A 16,910-nucleotide genomic window follows, 5' to 3' on the forward strand; every position below is an offset into this window, starting at 1 on the left:
ATTTGTATCTGATGGTAGTCCTCTCTAGGGTCGGGGAAGAGGGAAGGGAAAAAAAGAAATATATACCTGATAACTTAATCATATTATTTAAAAAGAGTTTCAAGTTATACATAATATATTTGCAGTTTCATATGCAATTATCTTTTTTAATTGTATTTGTTAATTAAACCTGAATTAGTATTTTATTTGTAAACTAATATCTGAGGATTTCTGAATTTCAAGAATTTATTCCTCCAATTTATTCAATTAAATCAACAATGAAAACTCTCATATCACAAAACAAGGAGTTTATTTAAGCGCAACATAATTTTTTTTAACTTTTTACATGAAAAGAAATTATAGAACTTTCAAAAAGAGAACAGACTTTCTTGGAAGATCATCATGTGACTTCAATAACTAATTCATAATGGGTGGCTTCTTCTATGTTTTGGAGTTGACGGAGTTCCCATTGTCTCAAATCATTTACCTATTTAATAGAAAATCATTTCTTTAAAAATAGTACCACAAAATATAGGACTTCTTTAGGAAAGATAATGATCCCAAATGTATCAACCCTTAGCTCCTTTTCATTCTTAGAGATATAAAACATCTTATAAGAGGAGTGATTGCCCTCAGACAGTTCAAAAACAGGGTCTCCTAGATTCTTTGACTCCACAGGAGCACCATCATTAGAAACAAATGGATTCCTTAGAGACCAGTATGAGGTAGTGACTCTCTTCATTACCCAGGTCATCAGGAAATTGACTGAAAGAAAAGCAAACTTTGTCAATCTGCTTTCTTTCCCAGTCTCAAATTCAACTAATGTAGATACCTATCATGGAAACTAATGTAGATACCTAGCCATGGAAAGCATCCAATGTTCCTAGAATGCCTAGTCTCTTGAAATGGCTCTGAATTTTCAATTTTAACCTTTAGACATAATCCTGAAGAATCAAAATAAAGTTCTATCTGAGCTAAGATGTTGCTATTGACAACCAGGGTGACTATCTTCTGACAACACTTTTGAAAATCGATAGTTTAAAACATTTAAAGGACATTTAAAAGAGATCCATATAACATCCAAATTTCTTGGTCTTAATAGAAATCCCTTTCAATTGATTTAAGAGTTAGATCTTAGGAATTAATAGAATTTCATCCTTTTCTGCTATTTCCATGTAGACAATTCCCAATTCATGATGATAGGACATTCCTTTACCATCATTCTTCTCATATAATAGAAATAAAAAATGTGAGAGAGCAAAGAATAGAAAACACTCCTTGTGGCAGTACTATTGACTAGCCCTGGATTGCCATGGCAGGAGCCTTGGTGAGGGTAAGGGTGAGGATGGAGTGGAAAGGAAATGAGAGTGACATTAATGTCAGCTACTAAAGATGGCATCACCAAGACTTACAGGAAAGGGACAAAGAGTCTCTCCGCCATTACTATCATAAGGGGTATTAAATTCATATAGCCTTAAAACAGGGATTACCTATATAAGAAACAAAATTAAGACAATTAAGACTTGACAGAAACTAAGTCACAAAAGCCCAATTAAATCAGTGAATTTTAACATTCAATGAAATGTAATCTCAATATTAAAGTTTTTTTAATCCATAAATGATATGGCTATAATTAAGAATAGTTATACATACCATATGTGTCTTCTTCAAATGGCCTTTTCTCTTAGCAGGGTCCTTTATTCCAGGTAATCCATAACAGTGCCATTTTCTGAAGGACATTTTACTCTGTTTTTTGGTTAATGGCTCAGGAACTTCATGTCCCTGCTTGACTGAAGAGAGGTTCAAGCTATTTTGTACCTCTTCATTGGATTCCTCAGAAGCAGATACTGTAGAAAGTCTTTTCCTTTGACCAATAGGCCTAAGACTTCTTGTTTCTGGATGAGCTGAAAATTCTAGAAATGGTGTTTTGAGCAAGGGAGACTCCATAGGAGTTCCCCTTTCACTTCCAGCTTCTTTTAGGTAGGACAAGCTTTCAAAGGAAATCATGCTTTTCGACAGTGTGCTATCCACAGGTGTGCTATGTTTTATTAATTTTTTGGCTGAAGAAATGAACTTTAAGGATGAATTCTCTTCCTTGGATACCTCTGAATCAAACATCTGCAATGCAAAACATCAAGGATTGTTTTGTATAAAATACTTGTATCAAACCCTAAATAGTATTTGGATCAATTAAAAAGTAAAAATGATTTGAATTGAAAGTATCTAATACTTCATGTTGATCAGATAAGTATCTAATACTTCATATTGATCTGATTCCTATTAATCTGATTTCTACAAAACTGATTCCTATTCATTCTATGAATCTCTGACTCAGACAAGTAGGAGTTGGGACAGTCAATGAGGAAGGAAACAATTTAATATAGTAAATTAATCCTTGTCCCCAAAGGAGCTATTCCTTATATACATGGCTAACTTTATATTTCGGGCAGCTTTGTGGTACAAAAGATAGAGTGCTAGACCTGAAGTCAGTTAAGACTTATCTTCCTGAGTACAAATCTGGGCTCAGATTCTTACTGGCTGTGTAATCCTAGGAAATTCAATTCTAGTTGCCCTAAATTCTGTAAAATGAGGTGGAGAAGGAAATGTCAAATCAATCCAGTTTTGTTTGCCAAGAAATCCACACAGATTCAAACATGACTGAACAATAAAAAACAACAAAAATATTTATATGAAAACAGTTTCTTATTTGCTGGACATTAAGCTTACCCCATTTACCCTCAGTAAAAATAATTACAAGAGAAATCATTAATTCTCAGGAGGAAAACAGGATCTTTAGATCTTTCTGTTCATCCAGTCACCTGTTAAAATTCAAAGTTTTATCACCATCATCACTGTGTCTTCAAAGTTTTCATAAGGAACCAATATTTTAAATAAGTCATAGGATTTAGAACTTGAAGAATTCTTAGGGATAGATTCCAGGGGTCATTTGGTAGGCCAGGAAAAGCAAAGAATGGTTCTTACAATTTTAAATAAAATTTTATTGCATTTAAAAACTGTAAAGATCATTCTTAGCTGGGAGCATACAAAACCAGGCAAGACCAGATGGGCTAAAATTTTTGCTTAACTCTTTTCTTGCCAATACCCAATTTTAAAAATGAAGATAACTGAGGACTGAGATGAAGGGATTTGATAATATGAGTAGTAAGTTTCAGAGTCACTTAGAATTCAAATCAAGTCCTCTGATTTCAAATTTATTGATCTGCCTCATTAAAATGTATTTTGTTTGGAAAGCATAATACAGTGGTAGACATTCATTAGATGCCTACCTGCAAAAGGAATGAGAGTAACTATGAGTATGTTAGGAGATTTAAGAGGAAAAGATGGAGTAACTGACAAATGGACCTAGGGATTTAAAGGCATATTACACTCCATTATTTTCCTTTATTAAAAATAATGAATAAAAAGTCTTTTAATCCAAGATTCTTCACTTCTGATTTCTGACTAGTTACTCACATTTGATAACAAAGGAACGAAACTATTTCATAATTCTAATAATGTTCTAAATCCAAACCATTTGAAAACTTCCTAAATAATACAAATAATGTATAAGAATTATCATTCAATGGTTGAGAGACTGAGAGTATCCTGGGTAATTGGACTTTAAGAGGAAAACAAAGAATCACACTAAGTAATAATATCAAGCAAATTTGAATTCTCAGTGAGTGTGTGGGACTCTTCTACTTCTGTCCTAGTTTAAGGTAACAAGACAAAATTAAGGCCTTTTTAAAATGTTTACCATTCCCATTCTCTCAATATCAGAAATGTCCAGTAAAGTTGTTGTAGAGAAGATTATGAAAAGGAATTGACAAATTTCAATGATGCTTTTATGCAAAATTATGAAATTTAGACACCTCCAAGACCTATTAAAGCCCTGACTTCTAGGAAATTCACTTGGATGACTTTAATGGCAACAAAAGAAATTTACACTACACTTTTTTTGTTTTTGTTTTTTTTAATTTTTGCAAGGCATTGGGGTCAAGTGGCTTGCCCAAGGCCACACAGCCAGGTAATTAAGTGACTGAATCCAAATTTGAACTCAGCTACTCTTGACTGCAGGGCTGCTGTTCTATCCACTGCACCACCTAGCTGCCCCTACACTACACTTTAAAAACAAACAAACAAAAACAAAATGTCATCAGTACCAGACGTATTGTCAGGAGATCTCAGTCTTTTTAGGACTATAATCCCATAGTCAACTAAAAATATGATAAAGTCATGGCAAACAGTGATATCTCAAGTTGTATTAAGAGAATTAAAGTAGTAAGAAGAGATTCTTTATCCTCTTTCCTGGTAAGAGCCGATCTAGAAGATGATGATCTAGGACAAATGCTATCTTTTAGGAAGGACATGCATAAACTAAAGAGCTTCCAGAGAGGGCAACTAGTATTATGAAGGACCTGGGAATTTTAACATGTGGTAATCAGTATAAGGAAATAGATTTGTTTAGATAAAAAAAAAAGAATAGAGTGTAATAATACAGACTGGAAGATGGTGATATGGTGGAAAGAATTGCTTCCTCACTTCTCACACAGGAGATCTGACACCTGATCCATGGTTTAAGTATCCCTGAAAGGAAAACTGAGAAGGAGATAAGAAGAATCCAAGAACAATGAAAGAGGAATGTGTGTTTAAACAATACTGGAAAACTAGAATAGGATCATAAAAGGTATAAGACTTGTAGGGATGGTTGAAATGTTGAAAATTAATAGTAGAAGAGGGGATTTTGTTTTGTTTATATGTTCTTTGCCAAGGAGAATAATCTTTGGTCTAGAACAAAAAATAGTTACTTAGGAAGCTCATATCAAAAATAAATAGTAAGGTAACTTAGTTATCCTTGATGAGGTCAAGTCACCAAGCAACATAACTTACTCAGAAAAGAAGTTTTTTGGTCTCTCCCTGCTGAATTTCCCATGACCTATTGGGGTATGGATAGATGGTTTATGAGCTGAGCATGAAGTCATAGATTTGGAATCAAAAGTTCTCAGAGGGGAGGCTAGGTGGCGTAGTGGATAAAGCACCAGCCTTGGTGTCAGGAGTACCTGGATTCAAATCTGGTCTCAGACACTTAATAATTACCTAGCTGTGTGACCTTGGGCGAGCCACTTAACCCCGTTTGCCTTGCAAAAAAAAACCTAAAAAAAAAAGTTCTCAGAGACCATTAAACCCAACTCCATCATTTTCTATATAAAAGACATATGGAACATAGACAACATATTGCTCTTCTGGTGGGTCTTCCAGAACATGTGCAGATATTACATATTTCCTTTGAAGTTATCTCTTGGAACTTCAGAAACCTGCTCCTGACCATACCTGACTGAGAGGCTTGTGTGATGACAAGGCATTTCCTAATTGTCTGAAAAACCAAAATTCAGAGGCTATTAAAACAATCTGTTCCTCCATTGCTCCCTTTCTTTTGGGGTTATCTTGTTCTGCCTCCTAGGAGTCAAGTGCAGGATCACAAGTTGTCTTGTCTTTCCTCCAGCCATGGGATAACATGGATGCTTTAGACACTTCATCTTAGTGTTTTTCTGACGTATTTATTCTTTCATGGTCTTAGGAAAAACATAAGACAGAAGTGGCCATTTTTGTATAGCCACCTTATATAACTAAATGGGAGGATAGGGCAGATACCCTTCCCCAATTTGACTCTTGGTGGACAGCTAAAAGAAATATCCTTATATTAAAATCAAGAGGCAAAGAAAGAACATACGCCTCTTCTATATCAACTCACATCATCTCAGCAACTAATTAGAAGACTCATCAGCGGAACACAAATCTCTTGGGCCGACATGGCCAGAAATAGAGCTCTACATGCTAGCTTCAATCAAGAAGAGAATATATGCATATTTTCTGTATAACTTTCCAAGAATGGTAAATAGGAGCACACATAGTCTATGTTTCTATTACAAATAATTGAAGAAGTTTTAGTTTACTGTCTTCAGTAACATGGGAAACAAGTGGATATGCCAACCAAATGCCCTGTCTTGTTTTTCACAATCAGTGTCTCAGATGAGGAGACATTGCTTAGATCTCTTCTGATTCTGTTAGATTGATACTCAAAACATTTCCAGTTCACTTAAAGCTACTAAAATTTATCCTCTATAATAAAGTTTTTGGGAACTGAGCATTACCCCCAATCTAGGTTGAGGCATTAGAATAATTTAGGGGGACAGGAGAGGAAATAGAATAAGCCTTTATTAGGCATCTATTTTCCAGAAATTCTTTTAAGTGCTTTCCAAATATATTAGATTTTAAAAGAGGAATGAAATGAAGTTTAACCATAAATATAAAGTCCCACATTTAGGCTAATAGTTAAAGTGTAGGCTGGAAAATGCCTAGCTTAAATTCTTGTGAAAAATAAAAAAAAAAGAGAGATATAATTGACTGCAAGATGAGTATGAGTCAGTGTGATATACAAAACAAAAAATGCTAAAAATCATCTTAGGCAGTATTAAATTGGAGTGTCTAGAACAAAGTTGACAAAAGTTTCACTGTACTCATCCCAGGTCAGACACCATCTGGAATACTATGTTCTGGAACATATTTTAATATAAATATTGACAAAGCAGAACACATTCACAAAAGGGTGATCAGGGTGGTAAGAGGAACTTAAAACCTCTCTCATCACACTCAATTTGGATCAAGGTACAACATGGAAACAAAGTAAAGACTGACAGATTGCTTTCCATGGGGGGATGGGGGAGGGAAGTAAGATTGGGGGAAAAAATTGTAAAACTCAAATAGCATCTTTAATAAAAATAAATTAAAAATAGCAATGTCTTTCGAATTTCTGCTAGAGTATTTGAGGGAACTTCGAATGAAGAAGAGAACATGGAGTGGGAGGCAGAGAGAAAGGGAGAATATTCAATAGGATTGTCATAAGTATGAGAAAGTAGGCTTACTTTGTATTGCTCTGGAGGTCAATAAGAGCCAATGAGTGGAAGTAAGGCAAATTTTTTGATTCAATATAACCGCCTTTAATAAAACTCAAGGGATCAGCACTCAAAGTATTTTTTAAGATTGTATTGGATCATGTAAACATGGTTAAAGTATTTTAAGAATTAAATATCTCTATATAGCCATATTCTAGAACATAAATGATAAAGATGTAAAGAAGAGATAAAAAGAAAATGGGTCAGAAAAACCAGGATTTTTGTGGTGAGATATAGAGGGTGAGAGTTTATATCCTGGTTCTTTAACATACTATCTACGTGATTTGAGGCATAACCTTCTGGTCTTTAGTTTCTTTTGTAGTGAAAGAGGAAGGTAGGGGTGGCTAGGTGGCACAGTGGATAGAGCACTGGCCTTGGAGTCAGGAGGACCTGAGTTCAAATGTGACCTCAGACACTTAATAATTACCTAGCTGTGTGGCCTTGGGCAAGCCACTTAACCCCATTGCCTTGGAAAAAAAAAGAGGAAGCTAGACTAGATGATCCCTAAATGTTTCAATATTATAGTAAAAGAAAAGGGAGAAAAAGATAAACAGGTAACACTGAAAATTTGAACATTTAAATATTAATTTTCTAAGAAATAATTGGTTATGTAATTAGAATAGGATTATTATATATAAATGATTTTACCTTTTATGATGGGGCTATGATGATCATATTTCTACGATGTCAATTTTTTGAAAGCACCAAATGCTCTACCAGTATAGAATGCAGTTATTACCGGACCTCTCAAAGCTCTTATTTAATAATCTAGTGGATAAGAGTTCTGATTCTTTGGAATCCAGAGAGAAAACAGTCTGTACTGGGTTGCAGTTTGAATCAGAACTGTTTGACTTGAAAGGGATCTTTAAGATTATTTTGACAAAGACAAAAATGAATTATTACCATTCTGCATGTAATCTATTGCTTAAAGTAGCTGCTTAGATATAGCAAATAAATCCTGAGACTCTTTGTCTCATCCACATTATTGTAGATTGGGGAAATCCACTGAGGAAGTAAAGAAAATATTAAGGCTTTGAATGTTGGACTTCCCTTCCTCCCTATTCAAGAGAGTGAGGGGAGAGGAAGACTGGTTGGGGAAATCAAACAGTCTTCTGACATATTTCCTATGAATAAAGAATTTTATTGACTTTCAGATAAATTCCTGCTTTCTCAATAAAAATATTGAGCAGATTCTAAACCACAAACAAAATTTTAACATGTACAAATAACAAGCCTCTGAACTTTATAGAATACCAAATTTTGAAAAGTTGTACTTGTAACCTAATGCGATAGTGAAAATGTTGTTGGATATTTGTACAAAATCTTAGCATAATCAAGTACAAAATTAGATTTAGATTTTCTGGAAATAGATTGGAGATACAAGAGGGATGCCTTGGTTGTCCAGATTCACATAATTAAGAAATTACCGTGGTGATCTCTGTGTATTTCATTTGAATTCTGAAAGTTTAAGATGTTCCAGTCAGTTATATGTGTGTGTATGTATATATGTATATGTGGTAAGAGACAGCAAAATTTATGTAGTTCAGTTTTTGTCATGTCTGACTCTTTGTGATTCTATTTGGGATTTTCATAGCAAAGACACCATTTTATCATTTTTCCTTCTCTAGCTCTTTTAATAGATGGGAAAACTTAGGCAAAGAGGGTTAAGTAATGTGCCCAGGGTACACACCTCACAAGTGTCTGAGTCCAGATTTGAACTCAGGAGAACTCATCTTCCTGATTCCATGCCTGGATTCTATTCATTAGATCAGTATATGTACATGACATTAAAATTTAAAAAGACCTGGAAGGTAGGCAGGTATCCAGTAATGATGAGTTTTAAGAGTGGGGGAAAAATGATCCTGAAACTAATAGGCAATAAGTTTTATTGAAGGGGGTGATAGGGAGCAGCTAGGTGGTACAGTGCATAAAGTACTGGCCCTGGAGTCAGGAATACCTGGGTTCAAATCTGGTCTCAGACATTTAATAATTACCTAGCCGTGTGGCCTTGAGCAAGCCATTTAATCCCATTTGCCTTACAAAAACCTTAAAAAAAAAGAAAGGGGTGATAATGCTAATAGGTTGGATTGGGGAGAGGCTTGAGATATTGAGATCAATTAGGAAGTTATTTCAATAGTCCAGGAGAGAAGTAATGAAGTCTTATTTTAGGGCAGTCACTGTATGAGTAGAAAGAAAGGGACTTATCTTGTAAAACTAGAAATGACAAGATTTTACCTGGATTGAATAGTTTGAATGAGAGTGAGGAGTCAAGTATGGCATGGAATTTGTGAATCTCATTGAGACTGACTTGATGGTGGGAAGAATTTGGGTGAAAGAGAATGAGTTTGATTTTGGATATTGTTAGTATAAAACAGTCACAGCACAAGCAAGTTGAGATGTTTGAAATGCATTTGGCAATTTGGGAACTCAGGAGAGTGTCTATAATTGGGTCTGGGAATCAATTGCATGGAGGTGAAAATTAAATTTATGAGAATCAATGGGATCATCAGATAAGGTAGCATAGAGCAAGAAAATAAGAGGACCCAGGACAGAGACCTGGAGGACACACTTGGTTAGTGGTCATAGCAAGGATAAAAACAAATGGAAATTGAGAAGAAATCATAGAGATAAGAGAGACAAGAATATGGTCTCATGCAATCTCAGAAAGGAAAGAGTATTCCAGAAAAGGGAACTGAAAATACTTGTCTACAGCATTTGATAAGAAAGATGAAGATTGAGAAAAGATCATTGGAAGTGTCAATAAAGAGATCTTTGGTTACTTTAGAGAGAGAAGTTTTGGTTGAATGATGAAAATGGAAGTCAAACTGTGATGATGAGGGGTGGGAAGAGAGAACAAAGGAAGTGGAGTTGTTTTGAGACAGAAAAGGAAGATCACAGGAAAAGGTATTCAAGCAATGAAATGATGTAAAGGGTAGAGCTCGAATCTCAAATCTCATGCAGGCATAGGAGATACACAGGTAAGATTCTTTCTATTTTATGCTTTAAAAACTACTCTTCTGCCCTCAGCCTCAATTTAATTATGAAATTTAATTGTGTAGTTAATTGTCTTTCAGTCTAAACATGCACAAACATTTATACAGGAACTAGTGACTTCTGGGTTCAAGTTTTGCTTTTGACTTATACTGACTACATAATGCTGGATAATTCACTTATCTTCTCAGCATCCCAGGAAATTCTCTACCATTACAAGCTACTGAGAAAAAGCTAGTTTCCTCACTGAGAATTGCCTATATGAATTCCCAGATCCAGTCCCTATTTCTTTTTTTTTCTTTTTTTCTTTTTTCTGTAATAAATTGCATTTATTAAACATTAAGTTTACAAATCAGTGTGCACCAATTAGCGGTATCCATGCAGTTGGAGGGTATTGTGTCTTCTCCGAGATCTTCCAAGGATATGGTGGAATTTGTGACCCTCTTCTAAGACCGCGGCTCTTTCAGCCAGCTGAAGTCAGCCCGTGCATCTTCCAGTGTTTGTGCACTGGCTTGGTGGTCCAGCGAGTGTCGGGGTTTCGTCCGATAGCTTTATGGAATGGATCAATAAGAATAGCTTCAATGAATTTGTAGACTGAATCTTCACCCACCCAGTAGGAGTTCAAGACTCTTCGGGCCCCACAGCTCTTCTGCCACCGACTGCAGGCACCGGGCGAACTTGAGCTGATTGACGCCGTGATGCCCGGGTTTGCCGTAGGTCGCACCCTTGGGCACCGGGCGTGTCGGACACGGATGCAGTAGATGACGTAACCTTGCTTGGCTTGGTAGGCCAGCCTGCGTGCCTTGGCGGGCCTGCCAGGCCGGGGGTGAGGCGGAGGGCCCAGAGCTGGCGGTACTGCCAGCAGTGCACACGCAGAAAGAAGCGCACGCGGTCCTATCGCTTCTTCTTCCAGAGCTCCTGGATGGATTTGTAGGTCCCCATCCCGGCTCCCGCTTACCCGGCCCCACGGCTGCCAGCAACCGGAAAGCAGTCCCTTTTTCTTATGTGGGTATAAATACATTTATATGTATTCACACATACATTTATATGTATTCACACATACATTTATATGTATTCACACATACATTTATATCAATGTAGCGTAAAACAAAATAGCAGAATTCCCTTGGGTAACTCACATAACTTTGAAGTGTTCTGAGCAACTCTATAAGATTAAACTATTGAACTGCTGCTGACCTCTGGGGGTCAAAGAAATCTCAGGGTTAGGGCTGTGCAAACAGAAATGTAATATTGTTTTATAAAGGCTTGCTAATTGGTTCATGCCTTTTGCAAATATATTTGTACTAGACCTGAAAGTAGTATGCAGGAAGGCTGTGCCTAGAGGAGCTACACTAGTCATGCATGAAATCCCAGTGCCATAGGTTTTTTTTTTCCCCAAGGGAGATATATATATCATTTATCTTGTTAAATCAAATCTCAAGAGAAGGTCCCTGCCTAGATATCCAATAAGGGAAAAGATACATACTGTACAGATATCACTTGCAACCTTGATTAGTGAATGTATGATGTAGGAAGGACCTGTGATTTCATCCATCAGACACTCCCTCCAGTGATGCAATTCATCTTTAATTTACCTAGAGGAAGGGGTGGCTAGGTGGCACAGTAGATAGAGCACCAGCCCTGGAGTCAGGAGGACCTGAGTTCAAATCTGATTTCAGACACTTAATAATTATGTAGCTGTGTGGCCTGGGCAAGCCACTTAACCCCATTAGCCTTGCAAAAACCTAAAAAAAATAATAATTTACCTAGGGGCATTGCAGTTTTACCTGGCTACACAGCTAGTATAATCCAGAGGCAGGATTTAAACCAAGATCTTGCTGATATTAAGGCCAGTGTCTCCATGTACCATACCACTCAGTCTAACCATACTCCTAGGGTTCAATCTATATTCTAACAACTTTTTTATATTAAACCCAAATCTCCTCCTTATTGTCAGACCCAATTCTGTTTTAAGAGATTCTAAAAGAATGAGATTTCTTTTACACAGCAAGCCAATCAATAAATAAACAGGGCACATCTCTTCATTTATACCTTCACTGTGTACAGGGTTGATGTCTATCAGTAATGACCTGCCACAACACAGGATATGGGTTCAGACTATGTAAAAAGAGTTGACTGTTCAGCTGAGGGTCAAAACTCAACAGTGTTGTACATTGAAAGCAGGTGAAGGAGGAGGTTGGCAGAATATTTTAGGATAGATTAATTATTGAAGTGTAGTTTAGGCAAGAAATCAGCTGTTTTTTCTATGGCTATGCCTATAGGAGCTAGAAGAGCCATGCATGAAGTCCCAGTACTACAGGTTATTTTCCAGGGGAGGTGTGTATCTTTATTTTGTTAAGTCAAATCTCAGCCTAGCAATTTTTCCTAAAACCTCTGCAGAGGGCACTCAGAGTATTAACCTAGCACTTCATATATTACATTTCAGCTCATTCCATATTTAAATGGTTTAAATTAAGGTAAATGTGTAATATTGGAAGATTATATATTGTTATATTAAATCTGAAATTCACTCATAGGTCCAAAAGTTTTCAGCATATGAAATAAGACAATTTCCTTAACCGTTAATCCTCCAACCTCAGCAGGCTTCTTTTAATCGTACTTCTTCCTCCCTACCTCCTACCACCAGTATCTTCTCTGCTCCTTAAAAACCAAAATATAGCAATTCTTACCGCTTCCTTCAAATCCATCCTTTTCTCTCAGAATAGCTAGCACAGCTTTCACTAGTAGGGTAACTTCTCAGTCTCTCATCAACCCTTTCCTAGAGAACAGGAGCATATAAACAGATCCCTCACCTGTTTGCAATAACCAAATGGAAAGCAAAGAGCAGTATAGGCCACAGGTGAGGATCTTTTGAGAAATCTTCTCCAATATCAAGTAGACATTTTCCCATACCTGCTCTATACCACGTTCAATAAGATTTATTGGAATCCATCTGTGTTCAAAGTTCAGTATTCTCACTGATAAAAAAGAAGCCATGTCCATTCCCCAGTCTCAGTTTCTTCATTTATAAAATGATAGGATAGGATTTGTTGACTTCAAAGGCCCATTCAGGTCTAAATCTTATCAGTTCAGATACACATTGCAGGATTATTCTGCTTTTCTCTTTAAAAAAAAAAAAGACAGGCATTTAGAGAAGTAAGGAATTAAAGATAGCAAATATTAAATAGGAATTGATATGATTCATTAATATCTGGCAATGTCTCACCTTTATCTCCTTGACTTAGTATTTAAGGAGACCTTTGTTTACCAGGGTGCCTGAAGCTCTCTCCACTGTGCCTCACTGAAGCTTTGAAAATGTTTTCTTCCTAAGCAGAGGGTAAAATATTTAACTGACAACATAAGGTATGGATCTCAGAACTTCAAAGTCAGCATAAATTTCAAAAGTGGGTTAATCCAGGTTGACTGGTTCCATGTTCATTCAATTAACAAACAATAGGCATCTGGTACCATAGAACTTTAAGGTTTGCAAAGAGCTCGGATCCTCACTATAAGTTGGTGAGGTAGCTGACTTTTTTTTAACTTAGTTAATATTAATTTAATTACCTTAAAGTAAAGTACCTTTTTATTTAATATTTATTCTCATTTTGTATAAAATTTTTTATACATTAATAAAATATTCTTGTTTAAGAGTAAATGAAATACCCCCGCATAAATATGGGCTCACTTGAGCGATAAAGTAAAGGGGAGAGAAAAAAATTAAAATGAAAAAATAATAATAATAATTGTAGGTATGGCCAGGTGGCGCAATGGACGGAGCACCAGCCCTGGAGCCAGGAGCACTCAAGCCCACATCCGGCCCCATAGACCCAACAATCACCCAGCTGTGTGACATGCAAGCCACCTGAACCCCACTACCCTGCAAAAACCAAAAAAAAGAAAAAAAAAGACCCAAAATAAAATAAAATAGTACATGGTAGTGGAGAAATATGAAAGGAGGGAGTTGCAATCAACAAAGGCAAAGGTGGAAAAATATGGAAGTGACTTTTGTGATGGACTTATCATAAAGAATGTGATCCACCCATGACAGAGTTGTTGGTGCTGGAACAAAGACTCAATAACATTTATTATTATTATTATTATTATTGTTGTTGTTGTTGTTATTATTTTGGGGGCGTGCAGGGCAAATGGGGCTGGGTGGCCTGCCTGGGACCACATAGCAGGGTGATCATTGGGTGTCTGAGGCTGGGTGTCTGAGGCCGGATTTGGACCCGGGTCAAGGGCCAGTGCTCTGTCCACCACCCAGCCACCCCTACTATTATTACTATTTTATTTTATTTTGGGTAGCTGATTTTATTAATCACAGTTTGCAAATGAGAAGACTGAGGTTGAGAAAGGTTAAGTGACTTGTCCAGATCTTACAGAGATGTCAGAGCAAAAGTTCATTATATTTTTCTATTGGTTGGGGAAAGGATATTTATCTCAAAAGATTAAAACTGTTGCTTAAATTCAGTAAATTGTTTTAGATTTAGGGGGAAGGTAGAGAGGGAAATGATGTGATTTAAATTGATTTAAATTAAATTTAAATCAATTTAAATTTCTTTTTTTGAAGTTAAAAAAATCAAACTATTTATTTTTTAATCAAACCACTAGAAAAATAGGACATAGCCTTGAAACACTGAACAGGATGACTATGGTAATTGCGTTCAGTAAAAAGTTGGTATAAAGAGAACAGAATCTTTGTCAACAATGCTTGGTACTAATATGTTGCTCAAAGTTTTAACCAACAGTGATAACTGAATAATTGGTTCCAGCTGCCTCCTGTACTCTGGGGTATCAAAAAGCTCTCCCTTATAACCTGCTCAGGTCCTTTCCTGTCCTAAAAGAGTTCTCAGAATAAATTATTTCTGTTGAAGAGGGCAAATCATTAGGTTCAGGGTCAGGTATCACACTTTTTCTGTTTTGGGAAAAACAAACTTTCCCCTAAACTAGTTATCTGTCCTTCCATTAAGCAAATAAGCTTAAAATTGCTCTGCAAACAGAGGCTTTCTTTAGCCTTAACTCAAAATTGTTTCCTGTTAGTCTCAAAAAACTTTAAAGTGTTGCCCTTGCAGTATCTTCCAGAAGGGCAAAAAAGGCAACCTTAGCAGCAGTCCTAGAGACAACAGAGGGGGGGAACCAGAAGTTCACATGCCAGGTGGGAAATTTCCCTCTTATCCTCTTGCTTGGTGTCTCAGTTGAAAGCTGGTCTGAGCATTGTCCACATCTACAGTGTTCTACACAAGCACAACCCTCTCCTCTCACTTCCCTCTGAATGTTGGGTTCTTATATTGGGGAGAAAAACACAACTGAGTTTTTCTTTCCCAATCACTTGTGAACTCATGGCTTTTGCTTATGGTTTATGGGAAATGGCTCAATCAGGTGGTTATGAAGTTGGCACTAAACAACAGTGGATGGTACCTCAGGAATTCATACCAGATGGGAAGTAGGTTGGGAAGAATTGCTATTACCTAAAAACCCAAAGTGTTATTCCAACTTCTAAGAATGGAACACCTTTGAACCATTTGAAAGCTATTAAGGGTTCCAACCAACAGAATAGGGGTCATCTTCACTGAAGGGATGGGCTTGGGCACTTACACTACCTCCAATTCAAATCTAAGTGCCAGTTTCTTCTTCCATTTCTTCACCTATGGGCTAAAACATATATATAATATAAAATGGACCCAAACAGAATTCACAGGCAGATGCAAAATTCCAAAATTCAATTTCTTCATTCATAACTTTTCATGGAAAGGTTAAAATTTCCCTACATTTTTACATGTAGACCCATTCTCCTACCCCAGATGACCATTGAAAATGACTATTTTGCAATATATGCTAGAGAATCCTTCATCTTCTTGGTTATGGTGGAGATGAGGTACATGTGGTCATCAGCACATTTGGTCACAGGACTCTAGCTGCCTCTTCACCTGCTGCTCTTTGCTCCCAGCATCCATCAAGTCTTTGGCTTTGTCATTGCAGTGCATGATGCCTTGAGCCAGATGATCCTGGAATTTCTCCAGTTCCCTGGTCACAAGGGCCTGGACCTGGGCCAAGGAAGTGTGGCAGCGCTCAATGCACTGATTAATCTGTTGCATGGAGGCCTGGGTAAACTCACAGCAGGTGGCGCTGCATCAAAACAAGGTACCATGCATATTGCATATATTCTCCCATTCCAGCCCTTTCATTATAGTGTCCACCACTTCCTGCACCTGCAGCTGCTGTGACTCTGCCATGGCATACACCCCCACCCCCAGCCCTGCACTATGCCCTGATTGACTCAAGGACTCTAGCCTGGCATCCACATGGAGTCCTGAGAACGGCCCCCTTCCCCCCATGGTGCCCTAAACACTAATTTCTTAATAAAGAATGTATTATCATCAGGACAGTTAGTCATTATCTCTTTGTTTCAATTATGACTTGTAATCAATAAGTGCCAAAAACTATATTACTATGGAGAGGGGTGGTACATGATTATATCGGAGATAGGATGATGGGTACCCTTATGAATATTGTTGTCATTCAGTCACTTTTCAGTCATGTCTGACTTGTTACCCATTTCAGATTTTGTTGCAAAAGATCCTGTGGTGATTTTCCTTTTCCTTCTACAATACATTTTACAGATGAGGAAACTAAGACAAACAAGTTTAAGTGACTTGCCCAGGGTTACACATAAGTGTGTAAGGATGAATTTAAACTCAGGTTCACAAAGGGAGTAATTATCTGAGATCAGATTTGAGATCAGAGAGATGAGTCTTTCTGATTCTAAGCCCAGCACTCTATCCACTGTGCCCCCAAGCTATCTGGTGGCAAGAAAGCTAGCTTTGAGTTCAAATTCTGCCTCTGTCCCTTACTGCCTGTGTGATCTTGGAAGAGTCACTTAATCTTGTCAAGCCTGTATTTCTTCTGGTAAATAAAGGAGCTGGACTTGATGAAATCCAAGTTCCTTTCAGCTCCAAATCTGTTATCTTAAGATAAGCAAAGAATGTG

The 16,910-nt window shown here is 37.0% G+C and overlaps 1 protein-coding gene and 2 pseudogenes across 1 annotated transcript; all 3 read right to left on the minus strand.

Moving 5' to 3' along the window:
- Nucleotides 1–302: 302 nt before the first annotated feature.
- CCDC201 (coiled-coil domain containing 201) lies at nucleotides 303–7,666 on the minus strand. The gene is made up of 3 exons (XM_074196050.1): nucleotides 7,581–7,666; nucleotides 1,633–2,097; nucleotides 303–466 (listed from the first exon to the last, which is right to left on the minus strand). The coding sequence occupies exons 2-3, from the start codon at nucleotides 2,095–2,097 to the stop codon at nucleotides 380–382; spliced, it is 552 nt and encodes a 183-aa protein (XP_074052151.1). The 5' UTR covers nucleotides 7,581–7,666; the 3' UTR covers nucleotides 303–379.
- A 2,623-nt stretch (nucleotides 7,667–10,289) lies between these two features.
- Nucleotides 10,290–10,865, minus strand: LOC141494936 (large ribosomal subunit protein eL15-like; annotated as a pseudogene).
- Nucleotides 10,866–15,741: 4,876 nt separating this feature from the next.
- LOC141494937 (protein FAM136A pseudogene) lies at nucleotides 15,742–16,249 on the minus strand (annotated as a pseudogene).
- Nucleotides 16,250–16,910: the final 661 nt, after the last annotated feature.

This window comes from Macrotis lagotis, chromosome 8 (assembly GCF_037893015.1).
Source record: "Macrotis lagotis isolate mMagLag1 chromosome 8, bilby.v1.9.chrom.fasta, whole genome shotgun sequence".
Classification (NCBI taxonomy): domain Eukaryota; kingdom Metazoa; phylum Chordata; class Mammalia; order Peramelemorphia; family Peramelidae; genus Macrotis; species Macrotis lagotis.